Below are 21299 nucleotides of genomic sequence, written 5' to 3' on the forward strand. Positions count from 1 at the left end.
GTGTGGCCCGGGGAGAGCCTGGACAGAAGATGAGGCCGACAGGAAACGATTCCGGAGGTGGCGGAGCCGTATGAAGCGGTCGTGAGCAGCAGTTGTCGCCCTTGGTCTTCCCGCTCGTGGCAAGTCAGCAACGGAGCCAGTGGCTTGAAACCTGACCCACAGTCTACTGATGGTGCTCTGGGACACGTGGAAGTGCCTGGCGATTGCAATATGACTTTGGCCTGCTTGTAAACGACCCAATGCAATTTGGCGGTCTTCTCTGCTCAATCGGGCCATCTTTCGTCGCTGAATTGTCGTCTGATTTCTTTGTGGTGAACAATCCGCTTTTATGGGTTTTGGAAGACATGGTGAGAGCTCAATATTCCCCGAGTTTCACGAGATTACACTGAAGCATGACGAGTGGTCATGCCAAATGAGCAATTTTGACATTGTAGCCACTGATAACGCATGCGTCACGTGCAGAGCTCACTTGTGGCAATGGACGAAAGGTCGACGACCATATAAACATTTTCTGCAGTTTGGTGGATATCCTTGTAGCCATATAACTAAATTAACCAAATATTACAAGCTATGCGTTTCTTTTTTTTGAACAGTATATCTACCTATCCATCTATCTTTCTATCTATCTATACATCTATCTATCTATCTATCTATATCTATATCTATCTATCTATCTATCTATCTATATCTATCTATCTATCTTCCCCCCGCGGGCTAGGGGGAGTCCCATATTGGTTGGGACGAGAAAGAATTTACCCGATGCTCCCCAGCATGTCGTAAGAGGCGACTAACGGATTCTGTTTCTCCTTTTACCCTTGTTAAGTGTTTCTTGTATAGAATAATTATAGTCAATTTTTGTGAAGATTTTAGTCAAGCAGTATGTAAGAAATGTTAAGTCCTTTGCACTGGAAACTTGCATTCTCCCAGAAAGGTAATATATTGTACTACGTTGCAAGCCCCTGGAGCAAATTTTTGATTAGTGCTTTTGTGAACAAGAAACAATTGACAATTGGCTCTATCCCATCTTCCCCCTTTCCCCGTCGCGATATAACCCTTCGTGGTTGGAAACGACGTTAAACACCAAATAAAGAAAGAAAGAATCTATCTATCTATATAACTATCTATAGCTATCTATTTTATCTATCTATCTATCTATCTATCTATAATAATACAGTGATGTTCTCACTAACTACGGTCATTTGACCTGATATCACGACCTGAAACTCTCAAGTAAAAGTAATCATAACCTGTGTCGACTCAAGTAGATACTCCTCCGCTACATGTAGTTCTTTGCCGAATTCAAAGAAAACGTCAGAAACACAAACAAATGTCTTCTTTCGTTGCAGATTAAACACAGGTTTATCTCATGTTTGTGCAAAAGTGGGTTATCTGACGCGCTGTTTAAAGCTTCTAACTGCTGGACAAACATTGTCATTGGAATTTGAATTTCACATTCTTGATTCACCGCGATTGAGAATTTTGATTGCAGCTGTTACTGGTTTCAAACTTTGTATGATAAGTGAGATACAAGAAATTGAGAGAGCGTGCGTGCGTGCGTGTTTGTGTTTGTGTATTTGTATGTATGTGTGTGTGTGTGTGTGTGTGTGTGTGTGTGTGTGTGTGTTTGTGTGTGTCTTTTGTGAGTACGTGCGTGCGTGTATGCGTGTATGTGTTTGTCTGTGTGTCTGTCTGTGTGTCTGTCTGTCTGTGTGTCTGTCTGTCTGTGAGTGTACGGTCTTGCGGAAAAAATGCAATGCGTTCAGTTTCATTCTGTGAGTTCGACTGAGCTTGACTAAATATTGTATATATTTTCGCCTTACGTGACTTGTTACATTTAGTCAAGTTTTGACTAAATGTTTTAACATAGAGTGGGGAATCGAGACGAGGGTCGTGGTGTATGTGTGTGTGTGTGTGTGTGTGTGTGTGTGTGTGTGTGTGTGTGTGTGTGTGTGTGTGTGTGTGTGTGTGTGTGTGTGTGTGTGTGTGTAGAGCGATTCAGAGTAAACTACTGGACCGATCTGTATGACATTTTTCATGAGAGTTCCTGGGTATGATATCCCCAGATGTTTTTGTCATTTTTTCGATAAATGTCTTTGATGACGTCATATCCGGCATTTTGTAAAAGTTGAGGCGGCACTGTCACACCCTCATTTTTCAATAAAATTGATTGAAATTTTGGCCAAGCAATCTTCGACGAAGGCCGGACTTTGGTATTGCATTTTAGCTTGGAGGCTTACAAATAATTAATGACTTTGGTCATTAAAAATCTGAAAATTGTAATTAAAATTATTTTTTTATAAAACGATCCAAAATTACGTTTATCGTATTCTTCATCATTTTCTGATTCCAAAAACATATACATATGTTATATTCGGATTAAAAACAAGCTCTGAAAATTAAAAAGATAAAAATTATGATTAAAATAAAATTTCCGAAATCGATTTAAAAACAATTTCATCTTATTTCTTGTCCGTTCCTGATTCCAAAAACATATAGATATGATATGTTTGGATTAAAAACACGTTCAGAGAGTTAAAAAAAAAATAGAGATATAGAAAAGCGGGCTATCCTCCTCAGCGCAACCGCTATCGCGCTTTTCTGGATTGTTAATTTCACTGCCTTTGCCACGAGCGGTGGACAGACGATGCTACGAGTGTACGGTCTTGCGGAAAAAACGCGTTCAGTTTCGTTCTGTGAGTTCGACTGAGCTTGACTAAATGTTGTATTTTCGCCTTACGCGACTTGTTGTTTTTCTGTGCAAATACATACGTCCGTGAAATCACCCTCACTGTTCAGATAAAGTTAAAACAGAGTCACAAAGTTATTTAAACTTTGCCAACACCGTAACACTTTATCGACAACACAAGCTCATCGTACCCTTGTTTTCGTCGTTCAAGGCTAAATCAAAATACAAAAGCCAGCTTCCATCAGGAAACGAGGTAAGTCTACGGAAGAAATCCAGGATCTGAGAATGTCTGCATGCATTCACCCTCATTTTAGATAAAGTTAAAACAGTGTCACAAAGTCATTCAAACTGTGCCAACACCGTGACACTTTATCGACAAGAAACGCTCATCGTACGCTTGTTTTCGTCGTTCAAGGCTGAATTAAAACACAAAAGCGCAGCCAGCTTCCATCAGAAAACGAGGTCAGACGACGAAAGCAATTCAGGATCTCATGGTGTCTGGATGCATTCACCCTCATGTTTTAGATAAAGTTCAAACAGTGTCACAAGGTTATTTAAACTGTAACACTTTCTCGACAAGAAACGTTCATCGTACCCTTGTTTTCGTCGTGCAAGGCTGAATCAAAATGCAAACGCCAGCTTCCGTCAGGAAACGAGGTCAGACACCGAAAGCAATCCAGGATCTCATGGTGTCTGCAGGATGCTTGCAAGAGGCTTTGATGCTGTGCTTGGTGCCAATCGACCATTCCAGTTCATTGAAGACCGCGGTCTCGGGCGACCACTTGACAGCGAAATTGCTCCATTTGGGTCACTAAGTCGACAGCCACGACACGAGCATGCTAATCAATCTGATACGGCTTGGGCAAGGGGGTGTGGAAGGGGGATGAGGGGGGGGGGGGGGTAGAGAGGCCTTCAAAACATTCGCAGCTGCTCCGTTTGTTGAGCATGCTGTCCATCGAAATTGTCCGCTTGGAATGTGTCAGTGTTTGTGTCCGATGAATGATCACTGAAGCCGTAGCATTGTAACCGAATGAATGTTTTTCTTCGTGTATTTTAGATATTGTAAGGACACCTTGTAAGACTAGGCTGTGCCTAAAGCCTTTATCCTTATGTATTGAAGATCAGTCAGTCAGTCATTCAGCGTGCATCCCAAGCATGGCAGGATTCGATCGGTGTCAAAATGCTACGGCTCCAGTGAGTATTCCTCGGACAGTCGGACACAGATCATTTTTTAATGCAAGCAATTGGACACGGAGGAGGCCTTCTTCTTCTTCTTCTTCTTCTTCTTCGTTCATGGGCTAAAACTCCCTCGCTCACTCATGGTTTTGCATGTTTGGTTTTTTATGTGTATGACCGTTTTAACCCCACCATACGCCGATTTCGGGGGAAGCATGCTGGGTATTTTCGTGTTTCTATAACCCACCGAACTCTGACATGGATTACATCATCTTTTCCGTGCGCACTTGGTCTTGTGATTGCGTGTACACACAAAGAGGGATAAGGCATTAGCAGGTCTGCACATAAGTTGACCAGGGAGATCGGAAAAATCGTCACCCTTAACCCACCAGGCGGCCGCGGCCGGGATTCGAACTCACGTCCTTCCGATTAAGAGGCCGACGTCTTACCACCCTGCAACTGCGCCCGTCGCGGGGGAGGCCTTTAAATCGACTGCAGCTGATTAATTCGTTAAACTTATTGTCCTTCCAAGGGATCCTGATTTGTGCGAATGGTCCAGCAATGACATATTTTGAACATCTGTCGAAAACCTATGGTTCTAGGATCTTTTTTCTGGGACAAGGGCACTACTTTTATGCAAATGAATCTGATACGGCTAGATAAACGGGGGGCAAAACAGCTTCAGTTATCAGTTTGTTAAACATATTGTTCTTTAATTTGAACATCTATCGAAAGCCTATGGTTCTAGGATTTTGTTCTGGGACAAGGACTTTTTTTTATGCAAATCAATACTTCAAAGGCCATGGTCATTGTTTCAAACTCCCACGCGTTTAAATCAGGAAAGTTTGACAGAACCGGGCGTATTTCAATGCATGTACTTGACTGAATGGCTCATCACGACTCAGCGTTCTTGAGTTACATGCTGTTACGTAACTCCTGCCTTACAAACACATCTCCAGTGCCGATTGCTTTCGGAAGTTTTTCAGTTCCTAGGTATTGTTACAGTACAGTTTCCTTGAAATAAAAGACAAAGTTACCTCACCATTTTCTATTATTCAATCGAGATTAGGATGGACAGATTTTGCGTGGGTAGTTGAACGGGTTGTCAGATTTCGATTCAGCCTTAAATAAAGGGCAATCTTCTGATCAGCGTGAAATTCCATCCCTCTTTTGATTGTCAACAACGGGGTAAAAAGTCTCAAACGTTTTTCCAAACAGAAGTTAAAAGACGGATTACGAAAAGAGATTAAGCTGCTTCTACTGTAGTTCGAGCAATTCACAAAAGGGTGAAATTTCACCCGCTATTGAAGACAGGCTGATTCTTTCAAGACTTTTTGTACAACCGATACTCGAAAAGGGAAGAGAAAAAAAAACATCCGTCCTTCGCGTGTCCTTTCCCGTTTGTCGGTAGAGGCCAGGGCCGCTGTGCACGTGAAAGTTACCAACTGGGAGGGAGCCTGCCGCGGGGTCTATTTGGATTGGATTGGATTGGATAAGATTTACAGTCCAGTGAGGTTACCCTCATGGAAATTCGGGCTGCTTTCTCTCCGGGGAAAGCGAGCTGCCATACATACGGCGCTACCCATATTTTTTTTTCCTGTATGCGTGTATTCATGTTTCCTGAGACTTAATGCCGTGTGAGATGGAATTTTTTTAACTTTATTCCAAGTCCCACGGGTATTTGATGGACATTTTTATCTCTGCCTATACAATTTTGCCAGGAAAGACCCTTTTGTCAATCGTGGGATCTTTAACGTGCACACCCCAATGTAGTGTACACGAAGGGACCTCGGTTTTTCGTCTCATCCGAAAGACTAGCACTTGAACCCACCACCTAGGTTAGGAAAGGGGGGAGAAAATTGCGGCCTGACCCAGGCCTGAACACGCAACCTCTCGCTTCCGAGCGCAAGTGCGTTACCACTCGGCCACCCAGTTACTGGTTGAAATCACAAACAGACCTCAATGTCTACCAATTCGATCACGCGGCTGTCTCCCACCCGGTTGAAAGCTTTCTCGCACGTAGGGTTGTACAAGAATTGGCGAGCCGTCAGCTGATCAATTGCAGAATCCGACAGGGCCCCGATTTGCGTCAGTCGTGTGTAATAGGGCGATCTCACAGACATCAAATCCGTTTGTCTGACTTCCGAGTTGACAGACAGACATGTTTAGATAACGGAGAAAAACGTCGTGGACAAGAGTCAAGATTTGACTTTTTGTTTTGGATTCGAATGGTTGAACTCGAGTATACATTTGAGCTTTTTGTTTTGTTTTATCTGTTTTGTTGTTGTTTTGTTCTTCCTTTCAACCCGAATGAATTCTGCGTTTTCCTTCGTTTTGCTTCGTGTACTTATTTCTTACGTGCATATACACTCTTCAAAAAAGTTAAGGATCACTTTTTTACAAGCACGCCACACAAAACAGACAAGATCGAATTCTTTCATTTTTTTAAGTTATATAATTGAACAACCAAGGAGTAATGACAAACAAAGCAAAGATCGAACGCAGCAGCGACAATTTAGCTAGAGTGTGTCAAACGTGACAACCCTCGAAAATGGAATTCACAACAATGTGAATCAGTGTCAATAACGCGTGTGCCCTCCGTTGTGTGCCAGGCATTCAACACATCGTTGGCGCATGGAGTGGATCAGGTTGCATATGAATGCTCTGGGAACTCCATTCCACTCCTGCTGGAGCCATTGCAGCAGTTGACCCAGATTGGCAGGAGGAGGGTGATGTTGCTGTACCCGACGACAAAGCTCGTCCCACATGTGCTCTATGGGGTTCAGGTTCGGGCTGTTGGCTGGCCACAGCATCCTGTTGACCCTGGCCTGCTGGATGAAGGTGTTTACAGCTGCAGAGCGATGGGGAGGTGCGTTGTCATCCTGAAGAATCGCACGAGGGCCGATCGCTTGGAGGGCTGGAACGACCACGGGTTGCAGGATCTCATTCTGGTAGTGGACACCGGTCAAGTTGCCCACTACATGGTACAGAGGTGTCCTTAGACGTGTGCTGATCCCTCCCCGGACCATCACAGAGCCTCCGCCAAAACGCTGTCGTTCCAAAACAGCGCCTTCTGCGAAGCGCTCTCTGCGACGCCTCCACACTCGGATGCGACCATCAGCAGGTTCCAAGCAAAAGCGGGACTCATCTGTAAACAACACCTGAGCCCACTGCTGACGTTGCGACCTCACATGTTGAGTGCACCAGGCTCGGCGAGCTGCTCGGTGATTAGCAGTCAGGGTTGTTCCTCGGACTGGACGCCTTACACGCAAGCCAAAGTTGTGTAAGCGGTTTCGGATCGTCTGACCACTAACAACAGTGTTGGTGGTAGCTTGTAGGCGTTGCCTAATGTTGTTTGCCGTAGCCATTCTTTGTTGCATGGCCTGCCTCTGAATGAAACGATCCTCTCTTTGTGTGGTGACTCTGGGCCGACCAGAACGTTGTCGCTCCTGCACTCTTCCAGTTGCGTGGAATCTCTGTTTTAATCTGATGATGACAGAGGGAGCCACTGCAAGCCTCTGGGCCATTTGCCTGGCAGCAACACCGTCTTGTAGCCATCCTATTGCTCTTCCTCTATCCAAATCGCTCAGTTTTCTTCGTGGGGGCATGTTGCTACTATGCATAATTGCGTCAGCGAGACAGAGAGAAAAGGAATGGAGGGACGAACCTTTGAAAAGACGTTGAGAGATGAAGCGGCAGGGATAGAAAGCATCCACAAAAGCTAGGTTGGGAGAGACCGAACGAGCGAGAGAGGGGCAGAGAAAGAGAGAGACATATATATATATAGAGAGAGAGAAGCGGTGGAGGGGAGGGGGAGAAAGAGGGGTGTTGTAGGGGCGTAGAAAACAGAAAAAGAGAAATGCAGAGACAGAGCAAAGAAAGCCGGAGACTGTACCCGTGTGAAGCAAACAGGCGACAGATCCGCAATGTTGAGGGACGTGATTGCAATCAGGAAAACGGTTTCTATCGGCTGTTTCATCGATTAATCTGTCCGCGTGAAGTAGTGGAAGATCAGTCCTCGGCCTCACAGAGAAAAACAAGCAGTTAACGTCAACCGTGCTTCGTGTGGGGTGGGTCGACATGTGTGTGCAAAAGTGAAGCGGAGAAATCTAGTGTTGTTGAAGTTCATTTGTCAAATTTTCTATTTGGAAGAATAACGATGTGAAATTAAAAAAATTAATACTATAATTATGTCTTGTTGGTTGGCTGGTTGGTAGGTTTGTTTGTTGGTTTGTTTGTTGGTTGGTTGGTATTTTAGCATGTGTTCCACTTTTCAAGTATCTCACGCTTTTTTGACAATGAGAATGTATGCCAGTAGAATCCAGCAGGCAGTTTAAAACATTCTGAGAAAAACAAAAGAATTTAGAATTTACAAGTTAGAATGTTCTTGTGATGAGGTCGCATGCAGTCCGTGTCTACCATGGCTGACTTCCGCGTAAGATTAGCGATAACTAACATGAAAAAATCATTATGCGGTATTTCCTTGGCATTGCTTTATGCACCAAATCAAACACACACATTCTGTGGCAAGAATGATGATCAAAGGAAAATATAAGTTAAAACAAAGTCAGACACATCAAATCCACGAGGCACTTTCTACGCATTCTTCTAGAAGGCTGAAACTAATATCGATCACTGGGTAAACACACTATACAAGGCTGATCGTCTGTTCAGTTCCTGTCAATTGTTCTCTCGAGATTAGTATGTGTGTGTGTGTGTGTTTGTGTGTGTGTGTCTATCTGTCTCTGTGTGTGTATCTGTGTGTGTGAGTGTGTGCGCGTGTGTGTGTGTGTGTGTGTGTGTACGCGCGCGTGTTTGCATGTTTGCGTGCGTGCGTGCGTGCATGCGTGCGTGCGTGCTTGCTTGCGTGTGTGTGTGTGTGTGTGTGTGTGTGTGTGTGTGTGTGTGTGCGTGTCCGTCTGCCCGAAAACTGAATAAGTAAGACCGTATTGGTCATCTCCTTTTTGTCCCTCCCCCCCCCCCCCATCTCCCCCCTCTCCATCCACCCCCCCCCCCCCCCCCCACCGCGCTATTGTTGTAGTATTTCAAGCTTGTTGCGAGGTCCTTAATTTTCTATTACATGCCATCATATATTTTCTAAACAAAATGTGCTATGAAAAGGGTACCTCCAAAGGCATGGAGACCATAGTTGTTTTGTTCACCCTGATCTGCAATGTCTCCACCACGTGTTCCGACTCAAAACCCCTTTGTCCATCGAACACAATACCACGTCGCAGTAAAACACACAATCAATCAATCAATCAATCAATATGAAGCTTATATCGCGCGTATTCCATGGGTACAGTTCTAAGCGCAGGGATTTATTTTTTATTTTTATTTTTATTTTATGCAATTTATATCGCGCATATATTCAAGGCGCTGGGATTTATTTATGCCGTGTGAGATGGAATTTTTTTTTACACAATACATCACGCATTCACATTGGCCAGCAGATCGCAGCCATTTCGGCGCATATCCTACTTTTCACGGCCTATTATTCCAAGTCACACGGGTATTTTGGTGGACATTTTTATCTATGCCTATACAATTTTGCCAGGAAAGACCCTTTGGTCAATCGCGGGATCTTTAACGTGCACACCCCAATGTAGTGTACACATACACGCACACATACGCGCGCGCGCGCCGCACACACACACACACACGCGCGCGCGCACGCCCACATGCACGCACGCACACATATACACACACACTCACACACACGCGCGCACACACACACACACACACACACACACACACTCACACACGCGCGCGCTCGCACACACACACGCTCACACACAGACACACACACAAACACACACACACAAACACATGTATGTATACACACACGCGCGCATTTTACCCAACTCAGCTGTCTTTCTTATCTAGCTGATCAATACGATTGTTGAGCCAATTTTACCAGCTGGACTTGAGATCAAAGCAGTAAAAATGCCCTTTGTAAAGCCTGAACTCCATTATCCAAGGAATAAGCCTACAAGTTTGGTCATGAGAGGAGCTTCAAAACCACGCAGTTCTTGCTGTTGGTGAAATTATCTGCATTGATTTCTTACCGATCGATGCCAATTCTATTGTATTCTACAGGACTTACGGCTTATTGGCCAAACCCGAAAGAGAAAGAGAGTCACGCGCTCTATTGTGTGAGGAATGCGCAAGAGAAAACAACCTTGTGAGGAAGAAACGCCGCAGAGTGCACAAAAGTGTTTGAAACAATAGACTCAATGTTGTGGCCTCTAGCGTCAATGTAAACGATTCTTTCATTGTTTTATTCAGCGATCTGAATAGCATCGTTCAGAAATACAAGGTTTTTAATTTTTTTCTTCTTAACTATAGTTTAAGTTCAATATACGAGTATTTGAGTCTGACAGGAAACTCTCGATGAAGAAAATCAAACGGCAATGTTTGTTTGACAAGAAAGTACTGTGCCTTCGAGCTTGACGGCATTTGTGTAATAGTGACCTTCGTGCTCGAAAGCTGATTGAAGATTAACGATTCTAACAGCAAAAATAAGGAATGAATGAATAAACTTCGCTTAACGATTCCACACGGGCTCAACGGCAAATAAAAATTAATATACAAGCCTTTACTAAGAATACGCGAACTCACACACGCGCACATTCAAACAAACATACAAGACTAACAAGCAAAACAAACACATAGACACATATAACACACACACTCACACACACACACACACACATACAAGCGCACGCACGTACACACACGCACACGCACACACACACATACACGCACGCACGCACTAACACACAAGCGCGCGCACGCACTATAACACACACATACGAACACACAAGCGCCTGCACATTCATAAACACACACACACACACACACACACACACACACACACAAACACACACACACACACACTAACTCACAAACACACACACACACACACACACACACACACTCTCTCTCTTTCTCTCTCTCTCTCTCTCTCTCTCTCTCTCTCTCTCTCTCTCTCTCTCTCTCTCTCTCACACACACACACACAAGCAAAAATCCAAGACCAAAGAATTGATGATGTTTTTCTATCATTCCCTTTGTGCAAAATCTTATATTCTACGCAATTGTGTTTTATCAAATGTAACTCTTTGAACAATAGTAATGATATCACAAGATGAAAAACTATTCATCGCAAGTATGAATTTAACCGTCTGTACTAATAATGAAATAAGACAGAAACAAATATAGCATGAAAATATTAACCCACTGGTAAATGTACACATACAAAACAGTCAAATGATATTATTGTCCTGATTCAAGTTTATAGCACACTGATGATTTCAAGCACATGTACCATAGATGTCCATTCACTCACGCTAAGGAAAAGACAAGAGCGTTGATGTAGGCTAAGAAAATGAAAAATGTACAAATGAAAAAACGTGAATGCCAGGAGAAGAGAAAGCCTGAGGGTTTGGAGTGACTCTCTCCATAACTGTTATTACTTTTGTTTTAAATACATTTTTATGTCGCTATTTGTTTTGATGCAGAAGAGAAAGCCTGGGGGTTTGGAGGGACTCTCTCCAGAACTGTTATTACATTTGTTTTAAATACATTGTTATGTCGCTATTTGTTTTGGGGCAGTTACCTTGATATTGATTCATGTGTGTTGTGCACTTGGTTTTTCCCCACTTCAATCAATGCGATTGCTTATTCATTATTTAAACAAATGTCTAAACAGTTTGCTTCTGATGAATTTATGATAAGCATGAATAGACAGATTTCACAGACCTTTCCCAAGCTCAAATTATTGCTTATTGTTGTTGATTAATAACTGTGATCTGTACTGCTACGCAAAGGATTATAAATCAAACAAAAACTGTTCGAAGTGTCTTTATCGACGACGCTTTTTGAACGCATTTTGTAACATTCAATTTCAAAACTAGAATCAAAAGTCACCCTTAACATACGTCAAGCTATTGCTTTCCCGGAAAAAAAGGCCAAAGACATATCTTTACTTTATGTGGAGCACTGATAACGTCCACTTTGTTCATTATAAACCTGTATGCGGCTAAACATTTAAACAAATGAGCAAAGGGGGAATTGTCATGATTGCTAAAAGTGTACACACACACACACACACACACACACACACACACACACACACACACACACACACACACACACACACACACACACACACACAGATACATACACACACTTTTTGAATTTGCATCAACACCACTCTTTTCCTAACCGCTCAATCAGGACACGTGAATCGGAACCCAATCACCAAGATCACACTGAAAAGTACTTACTAAGCAAGGGCGACACTAATCAAATCAAGTCACTCAACACATAACTGAAATTATATTGTTGATCATAAATTTGAAAGCGAGGACATGTGCCAGTATCAAATTGATTGAACAAATAATCTGCACAATCAAATAGAAGACATGTTCTGCACTAAAAGAGCAAAGAAATATTTTGCACAATGAAAACAAAGAAACACCATCGCTTAATGTAAAAGGCACAGTATGCCTCCCGTAAACCATCACAGATACTGCCAGGCTTTTACACACAGTACAAACACCCTTCTATTTGAACACTCACCGAACGGGAACATCCTAGGTGCCCTACGTAAAGAGCGAGACATTTTCAAAGAATTAATTTTTCGGATTGAGACCATCTCAATCGGACCCATCCTGAACTCAGGTCAAAAATGAGTTACTTCCCTTCAACTTGGCGATAGCCGTGGAGCGATGATTGTGCGTTTTGGCGCAAGACCTAACTTTTAAAATCTAAATAATAGATTGACATCTTGTTACACAAACATTCTTAAATCATAAAAGAATTATTTTTTCATCAAGACAAGATCAGTACAATTCGAAGTTTTGAAAGTTTGAAAAAAGAAAAGCCCGGAAGCAGGGTCACGCAAGGTCGTGGTTTTCGTAGCAGACCACGGTTTATAGGCAGTCAAAAGCCATCGCTCGAGTTCTTATGAACCACATTCGTTTGTTTCGTGAAAAGTCAGAGGTACATAATAACTTGCTATTGCAGATATTAAAGCTCACAGCGAGCCGCATTCAAATTACAAACTGACGACTGCATTGTGAAAAAGGGAAACTGGATCACACGGGTTCACGATGGCTCAGGGGTAAGATAAACCACGCAAAAATAAATTCTTTGAAAATTGCTCGCTCTTTACGTAGGGCACCTAGGATGTTCCCGTTTGGTGAGCGTTCAAATGGAAGGGTGTGTGTACTGTGTGTAAAAGCCTGACAGTATCTGTGATGGTTTACGGGAGGCTTACTGTGCCTTTAATGGAACGAGTTGTAATGCAGAACTCTGTGTCCATTATTCCATATATATCTTTGTCCAACAACGAATCACTTCAGTCTAGCACCGCGCACGAACAATCGCATATTTCATGGGCTGAAGCATGTTACTTCCGTATGTGTTATCATAGTTACCCAGTGCTTAGCCAAGAAAAGCATATGTAGGATATATGAGATGATTACCCAAACAAACAGAAAACTCTTATCATTTTTCGTTTGTTTCCTCATCGGATTCTTGTTTCGCATTGTTTTGCGCAAAACATAAACCAATACAACTGGAGAAAAAAAATTGGGAAAATTCCGACCAAAATTATACAAAACACTGTTGTTGGTTTTTTCTTTTTCTAATCTGCATATTATCTCACTTTATATTTTTCATCTAAAACCTCACACATTTTTAGCAAGGTGAGGAGAAAAAACATAATTAATTTCCCAATAAATGCATGCATGCCGTTGACCAACTTCTTTGTTTCAAAGCAGAAATATACTTCACTTATCATACTTATATAAACCTGAGAACCACCGAGGAAGATGCATATCAAAATTGTGTCCAAGCAGCATTTTTATTCACTTATTGAGGAAATGAAAACCCAAGAACAACACACGTAAGCGCACAACCCGTAGCAAACTTGCTCACGATGGCCTTTCCAGTAGCACTTCAAGCAACACGTATATAATTATGTCAACGAAAGCCAGGGCCAGAGGTGCCACTGCCAAAGACAGAAATCAATGGTAGGAACATTACAGGCTGAGAACCGCTGTTCAAACTATTGACCGAGGTTTATGGCAGGACAAGGCTAATCAGACTGAAAGAATTTTCACTGGCAGACTCCATGATTTTTTACCCAGAGGACTTTGCATGCAGTGTGGCATTACCATGTTTTCCCTACTGCCATCCATAAACTGATCAGAACTGGAAAATAACCAAATCACACCTGAATAGTCTTCACATTACATCTGAATAATAATCGGACTCTGACAGTTTTGTTATAAAAGCTGTGGGAAGTTTGTATTGCTTAATAAACTGCTCGAAGATGGCCTAATCTGGTTAAGAGGTCCACAAGCAACATACAAAAACACACACAAAACTTAGATGATGATAGGTCTAATAACCGTCCTTTCTACAGTTAATACTCACAAATGAATGCATATCATTCCAACGAGAGGACGCTGCAGGGGGAATGGGAGAGGGACTTCTTTGCTTTTAATTCAAAAGGATGATATACATACATATTTATCATTCAAAAAATAATCAGCATTAAGTGCAGCTGAATGCATTTTTCTGCATTACACCCTAATTTGTGTGTGTCTGTGTGAGTGGAATTGGTGGGTGGGGATGGGGGGGGGGGCAAATCCTTGTTTACATTTGTTGTTTTTATTTCTAATTCGTCTCTTTTGGCTGTTCGAAATCTGAACTTCGTTTCTTTCATGCCAGCTGTTACTTACAATTTCATATTTATCACATAAAGGTGTAAGCGTTTTTAATATTTTTTTCAAGCATAATGTGTTTTTAATATTCATTGAAATGCGGAGTGAAGATTAATCATCCTAAAGGTTTGAATGCTTGATGACTGTGCAGTTGATTCTCTTTGGTTCAGATCTAATGCCTTTGTTTCGGACTAAAAGTGTTCATAAATACTTCGATGACAAAAAACATTGTCAAAGATTTTGGCAATGTTTCCCTTTTTGTGTCGAGTTTATAAAAGCATCACAACAAGTACAACGTTATAAGAAAAGAGAAGAACAAATCGTATGCATCATTTAAATGTTCGATAGTCATGACACAAAAACTGTCCTTGCACATTGTCCTATGTGCAAAAAATCGTTTCAAAACAATCAGGTGGAAAAATAAATCTTGGCTGTTCGTGTAGCTGGTGCAAATTGGACAATTTCACGGGGAAAATTGGTCTGTGGTGATAAATGAGGAATACATTACCACACGCGTATTCGGGCAAAACATTGGTCTTGGCCATGCAGAACACAAAACGGGTTTGGCGATGGAGAAGAAGGATGTGGCGCTTTAATGCTACCGTGGTCGATGCACTTACAGATGAAGATTATACTTGCAAGACAATGATGGTCACAATTTTCACGGGCATATTAGTGTGCATGATTTCAATGTATGCATGTACGGTTTAATTGTAAAGATTTACACGATAGGCTTGATACTATAGTCTATCAAAAAGGCCACGCTATTTATTTATGTATTTATTTATGTATTTATTTATTTATTTATTTATTCATGTATCTATTTATTGATAAATAATCAATTCATTCATTCTCTCACAAGATTGTTCTCTCATTGGGTATCTCTTTCTCTGACCCCTGAAGGCGAACGAAGCGGTATTTAGCCATGGAAAAAAACAATATACGAGGGAACCATCTCAAGTACCGGAGATAGCATAATTGCATGGCGAATTATACGAAGGAGGGCATAAATATATACACCTATGTGTATTAAATATATATGTGTGTCTTAACTTATCACGGAAATGAGTTTTTCCCATTAAACCAAAAATTAACGATACATCACTTCTCGCGGACACGACTAAGTTTACGACGACTGATCTGCCCAGGGTTTACATGGGATAAGGGCATCTTTGGTCTCAAACAAGTTACATTCAATTTAATACAACTGTATATTCTGAATGTGGAACATTCAGAAATTTGCCTTTTGGCTCGTATGCCAACAATCTAGTCTTGCTGTGTAGAATGGGATAAAATGATTTCACTGATTGACATAGATGGCAGTTACAAACTAAATCCAGTTTTAACAAGTTGATTAACCCCTTAAGCACAGAAAGTAACTAGGCGGTATATGCTTGGTATATTTTTCGATTGAAGATTTGATTTCCCTTCTTTGAGACATTTGACGTCAGAACTCATATTAAGGCGGCTGGCCTATAGTACCCATGAGCGCATGTTTGCGTGCGTTCAATCGTGTACAAAAAATAACGGAGTTCTAACAAAATGGATCGATTATTTGCATTTTTGACCAAAATTCGACATTTGACACAGATCTCGACATTCGAGTCATTGTTCACCTCGATCGTCAGCGCTGTCCCGTAGAACAATGGCTGTTTCGATCAGTGTAAAATGTCACATGTCGGTCTAGTAGCATATAACGCCCATGTGGAAGGGTGGTCTAATCCCATGGGAAAGCCTGGACTGGTCTATCGTGTTTCACGGGATGGTCTATACGGAAAGGAAGGTCCCTCAAAGGACACAATTGTGTCATTCAGGACAGGTAAAAATCTTTCTAGCTCACCAAATAACGTTTCAAGCCTATATACAACTCGGGAAGCGGATTCAGCACTAGATTATTCGTACCGCATGGTTCAAACAGATCACAGATAATGTCAACAATAATAGTGTCTCCATTTGTACAAATTAGACCTGACTCGTATATTCTTCTTTAGCAGATGTGTCCCTTTGAAAGACAGTAATTACATTTTCTTCAATGAACATTTTGCCCTTTCGTGTTCAAAACACGCTTGCCACAGTCAACATATAAACAAGATGACATTAACTGAATAATCCACTGAAAATCCTGTGGGAACGTTTATATTTAATAATACCTCTGCATTGACGAAAATACAAAACTAATAAAAGCCTTTAACAAGTAAACTTCATATTTAGTGCTTCTTAATTCCTTCTGAAACTGGCGCAAATAATTACAAGGGTCCCCAAAACTGTGCATCTCTGCGTCCTATACGCACCAGAAGCCAAAAAATCTTACTAGAAATTAATTGAGGGAGTCCCGCGACGTACTAACCCTCAAAAGAGCGGGTCCCCGGACGCCTCACATATCCGTTATCATGCGTACCGTCAGTAGTTTAGACTAGTTTGTGGTGTTTTGTTTTCATTCGAGTTTTGAAAAGCTTGCAAACCGCCTCGCGTTGCGCGTTGGAGTGTCGCTCTCGGCTCGTCACGCCTGAACCTCATTTACATAATAGACACACACGTGGAGATACGGTATTGTTTTGACACGGGCAATCTCTCTCGCGTATCTAACGTTAATAAACCGTGTCGTTTTCATATGCATCCAATATTTGCCCAAGGTAGATGGTTTTGATCGGACACAATCTGGTTTTCCAAAAAAGAGGCAAAGTACAATGGTGTAATACTGATTATACAAGAGCTGCAAACAACCCGAATATTTTTTTCAACCGACAGCACAAGTTACTTTCCTGTTTGTTTTTATTTAATAACTGCCATATATAAATTAATAAGAAATATTCAACCACTTAACAGATTTAACACGCTTAATATGTCTACCTTTTAAACCACTTTTCCAAAAAGCAAGAACGGTTATCGGTTATTTACGTTTTTAGCAATAAAGTTACTGGAGAGGATATGATACACTTGCATATGTCCATTTGTAAACTGGACAGAGTATGCATTTTTGCTACTAGATATTTGAACGGTCAGTATTGTGTTTAAAAGATTCAAACAACGTTAAACTTTATTATAATCGGCAACCGTTTACCCGATCTGTAGGATTCTGCTTGCAGGTATGTCTTGTAGTCATGTTAACTTGTTTCAGGCGTGTCACTGATTTTGATTCCAACACTGACAAAACATTAAATTTAAGGTAAGTTTAACAGAAAAGTTACATTTTGACAACTTTGTGATACTATTCAATACTATTAATATTACAATGCTGTTAAAAACTGTTTTTCCCAGACTGAAACTTCGCATAGCAGTGAAATGAGATATTTAAGCAAATCATAAACAAGTATTGCTTTAAAAGCATACTTCTCGAGTTAGCAATCATTTGCATCAACATGGATCAGGCCAGGCTTGTTACATGCGATAACGACAACATTTCAGCCAGAACAACACGAAATATATATTCCCTGGCTGGTTTTTGTGCAGATAAAGATTTTTTTCAAATAAATAATTTCGTTAATGACACCACCAGTGTCCTGTTAAGATTAATTCAGCGAAACATGCGAAAGCATCAGCCTTGTTTGTTTTTTTGATAATTAATTATGTACAAATATAAGGATGCTCTTATCCCATGTAAAAACTTTACCAGATCTGTGGTGCTGAAAACGATTGTTAACTTCAGAAGGATGGTGCCTTTAGATCTAAATAATAAGCTGAACAAGACAATCTGTAGTCCCTCGTAAAGCTTGCGGTCATGTTACTAACAATACATGATCCAAAATCAACGAAACGACACATCGACTCAGGTACAAACGAATCACCCAACTGCACTACTGATTTATTTGCGTATACGCATATCACATGTTGAAATCGTTACAGGTCCATCAAAAAGTATGACAACAAACTGTCCTGAGTCCTCATAATTATGACGTCATTATTTATTACGACATTGTTACCCGAATGACAGGTTATCAACATTGCACAGCATTGTTCGAGGTACATTTACCACGTGTACATAGCAATATGGTGTTCACTCGTGACAGTCCTTTTACACGTGCAAGTAAGCTCACAAAGAGTGTCTACCAAAGTGCCGCCTATCGCAAAATTAAATAACTTTACAATACAAAACGTCACTGCGACGGCATAGGTCATAGTCAATGTATTGCTATGCAAATGGTAGTTGTTCTTTCGTCTGCCAAAACATCCATCTGTCTGAAGTACAGCTCATTTCTGACTTTCTTTCCTTGTCCTTACACACAAAAGCAGATGCAATGGCTTGCACTTGATGCAATGAAGAGCTTCTCTTCTCAGAGAGTTCTTTCCCTTTGTCGTTCCATAACAACCGACTGACTTCCAGGAAAATTCCAAGATGGACTTTAAATATGTAATAGCCGGGCTATAGCGGTCCGTTCTTCGAGTCTAAGTCAATTCATGCGGTGACCGCGACCAATCAGTGGTCAGTTCACCGGCCAAACAGAGTGCGTCACTTCTGCTTATCGTTCACGTGCTCTCTGCTTTTTCGAAATGCAGAAATGTCCACCGATGGTGAATGAACACTTGCTACTCTTCGACTTTGCCACAAACCTCATCAGCTGTCTTTGGTGGCTGTGCCCCCAGTTATGATCTGCATTAGGAACCAACACCGACACTGATTCATCACACACCCGCGAATGCATCTTGATTGCATCATTATGTTATGACGTCATGCATACCCACCAACGTAGTTGTGACGCAGAACTGACACGTGCACACTGTATTGGGCGTCGCATCAGAACGACATAAGTCACTTGAATTCATTGATCACACAAGGGACAGGGCCCTCCAGAATAATCCTCCTCGAGCGAAGGAAGTGACATCATACCACAATGACGCTATCGATGACGTCAGTCGTACTCCTCCACATGGAAAAAATCTCTCCACTCCGTACCCACATTTGCAGAAGAACGTCTGTTTGGGGACGGACCAACATCATCATCATCGTCGTCATCGAAATCGTTGTCTGAATCGCAAATCGACCTGGAAAGAGAGAAACAAACCAATTACTGTAGGGTCAACAAATTATCTCACGATAAAGGACAAAGTTGGCCTACGTTTATATATAACTTTCACAGTCTGAGACGTGTATTCACAGAACAGAGTTAGTTACAAACCAATGTCTGAAATATCAAGGGAATATTTAAAACAACACAACAGCAGACGAGAATATCGTATTGAGTCGTCAATAAAAACAAAAGGGAATGACATTTAAAACAAATAATGTGAAAAAAGCATAGCGATTTCAACCACATAAGACACATTTACCTTACATGCAACCCCCAAATATAAAAATTCAAAAATATAAAACAAGCGTGCAGTAAATAAAATTCAGAAAAACATAAATTGGCATAACAACACGACAACCGACACACACACAGACACACAGACACACAGACACACACACACACACACACACACACACACACAAACAGACACACACACACACACAAACAACACACGACACACACACACACTTCTCACACACTTAAAAGACCCTTGTTCTACGAACAGAAAAAGTTTACTCGACAAGCCTTCGTTTCTCAAAAACCCATGCAAACTAACAGCTTCAGGCGCAAAACAACTTGTAAAAAAACGAGAATCCTTCATTTCATAATTGAAAGAAAATAAAGTAAAACAATTAGAATCGATTAACATTTTTTTACGAACGGGATTTTCCCCTCGATGACGCAAGAGAATATGACGTCAAGGGGCGCAAGGTTACACGGATCTGAGCAGCACACGATCCAACTCATCCCCTCATTATTCCGTTCTCGCCCTCTCACTCATGCCAGGATGCGTGGCCTCACCAACCCGCCAGCTCATTTATAAGATCGCGCGATAAAGTCTCTCCGTGAATCGCGCGGGTTTGGGTGCGCCAAGATTTAGGACAATAAGAACAACCTTGCTTCGGTTCTCTCCCTTGGATGCAAATCAGCCAATGACGTCATGCCGCTCCGTATACACAGACACACGTGGTTTTGGGGTGATGCAATCGCGAAGAAAGAACTTTGCGTTAATAAAGATGGCGGTGAAAGACATCGACACTTGCGTACGGAAATGGAGACGTTTTGGGAAAAACACACCCGCGCGCGTCTCCTCACTGGTCCTGCGTAGGTTGGTGGATATATTTGTGTCGATGGTTTCACATCATCTTCTTTCCTCACTCATCTGTAAACTAGCGTTCTGCGTCATGGATAACTTTAACGTCCCGGAACAAACGAAATCAAGACAAAAAGCTCTCAAAGACCAACACCGGCGCGTGGCAGATGTAGCTTTTGTTCGGTCTCGAATAGCATTAACTGCTGAAGATACGATAAACAATAATATTGCTATTTCATATGTTACGTGGATTTCCATTGGTCAATTGGGCAAAACTGAGCTCAGTGCAAAAGTGATGTCGACGACATTTCCGTCGATATCAGTTTTGATATCGACGACCTCTTTATTGCTTCCCCACTTCAAAAACAAAAACACCTAAATATAAAAACAAACAAATATATATGAAAATGTAATGATCCCAGAATTTAGTTGAGCAAGTGACTAAAGACTTTATGAAAGAAAAGACATTTGGAACTACTGAAAAGTACAAGAACTGAGTGAACAAAACGAAATAATAATCAGAGGGAGGGATATGGAACAGCCAAAACTGAGACAATTACTTTTGTAATTTCTTTACAGTAAATACAAAATTTCCAGAGA

At 41.5% G+C, this 21299-nt stretch overlaps 1 protein-coding gene across 3 annotated transcripts in view; it reads right to left on the reverse strand.

Annotated features, from left to right (window-relative positions):
• The window catches only part of LOC138958263 (G protein-activated inward rectifier potassium channel 3-like), a 347146-nt gene that overhangs the window by 159648 nt on the left and 166199 nt on the right, over positions 1–21299 (reverse strand). Inside the window, exon 2 of one of the 3 annotated variants that reach the window (XM_070329373.1) lies at positions 10908–19580. The exons of the other annotated variants lie outside the window; for them this stretch is intronic. Within the exon in view, the coding sequence (XP_070185474.1) occupies positions 19448–19580 (133 nt within the window). The 3' untranslated portion in view covers positions 10908–19447. Of the gene's footprint in view, positions 1–10907; positions 19581–21299 lie in introns of those variants that run through there. 3 annotated transcript variants of the gene reach the window in all.

This window comes from Littorina saxatilis, linkage group LG2, assembly GCF_037325665.1.
Source record: "Littorina saxatilis isolate snail1 linkage group LG2, US_GU_Lsax_2.0, whole genome shotgun sequence".
NCBI classification, from domain to species: Eukaryota; Metazoa; Mollusca; class Gastropoda; order Littorinimorpha; family Littorinidae; genus Littorina; species Littorina saxatilis.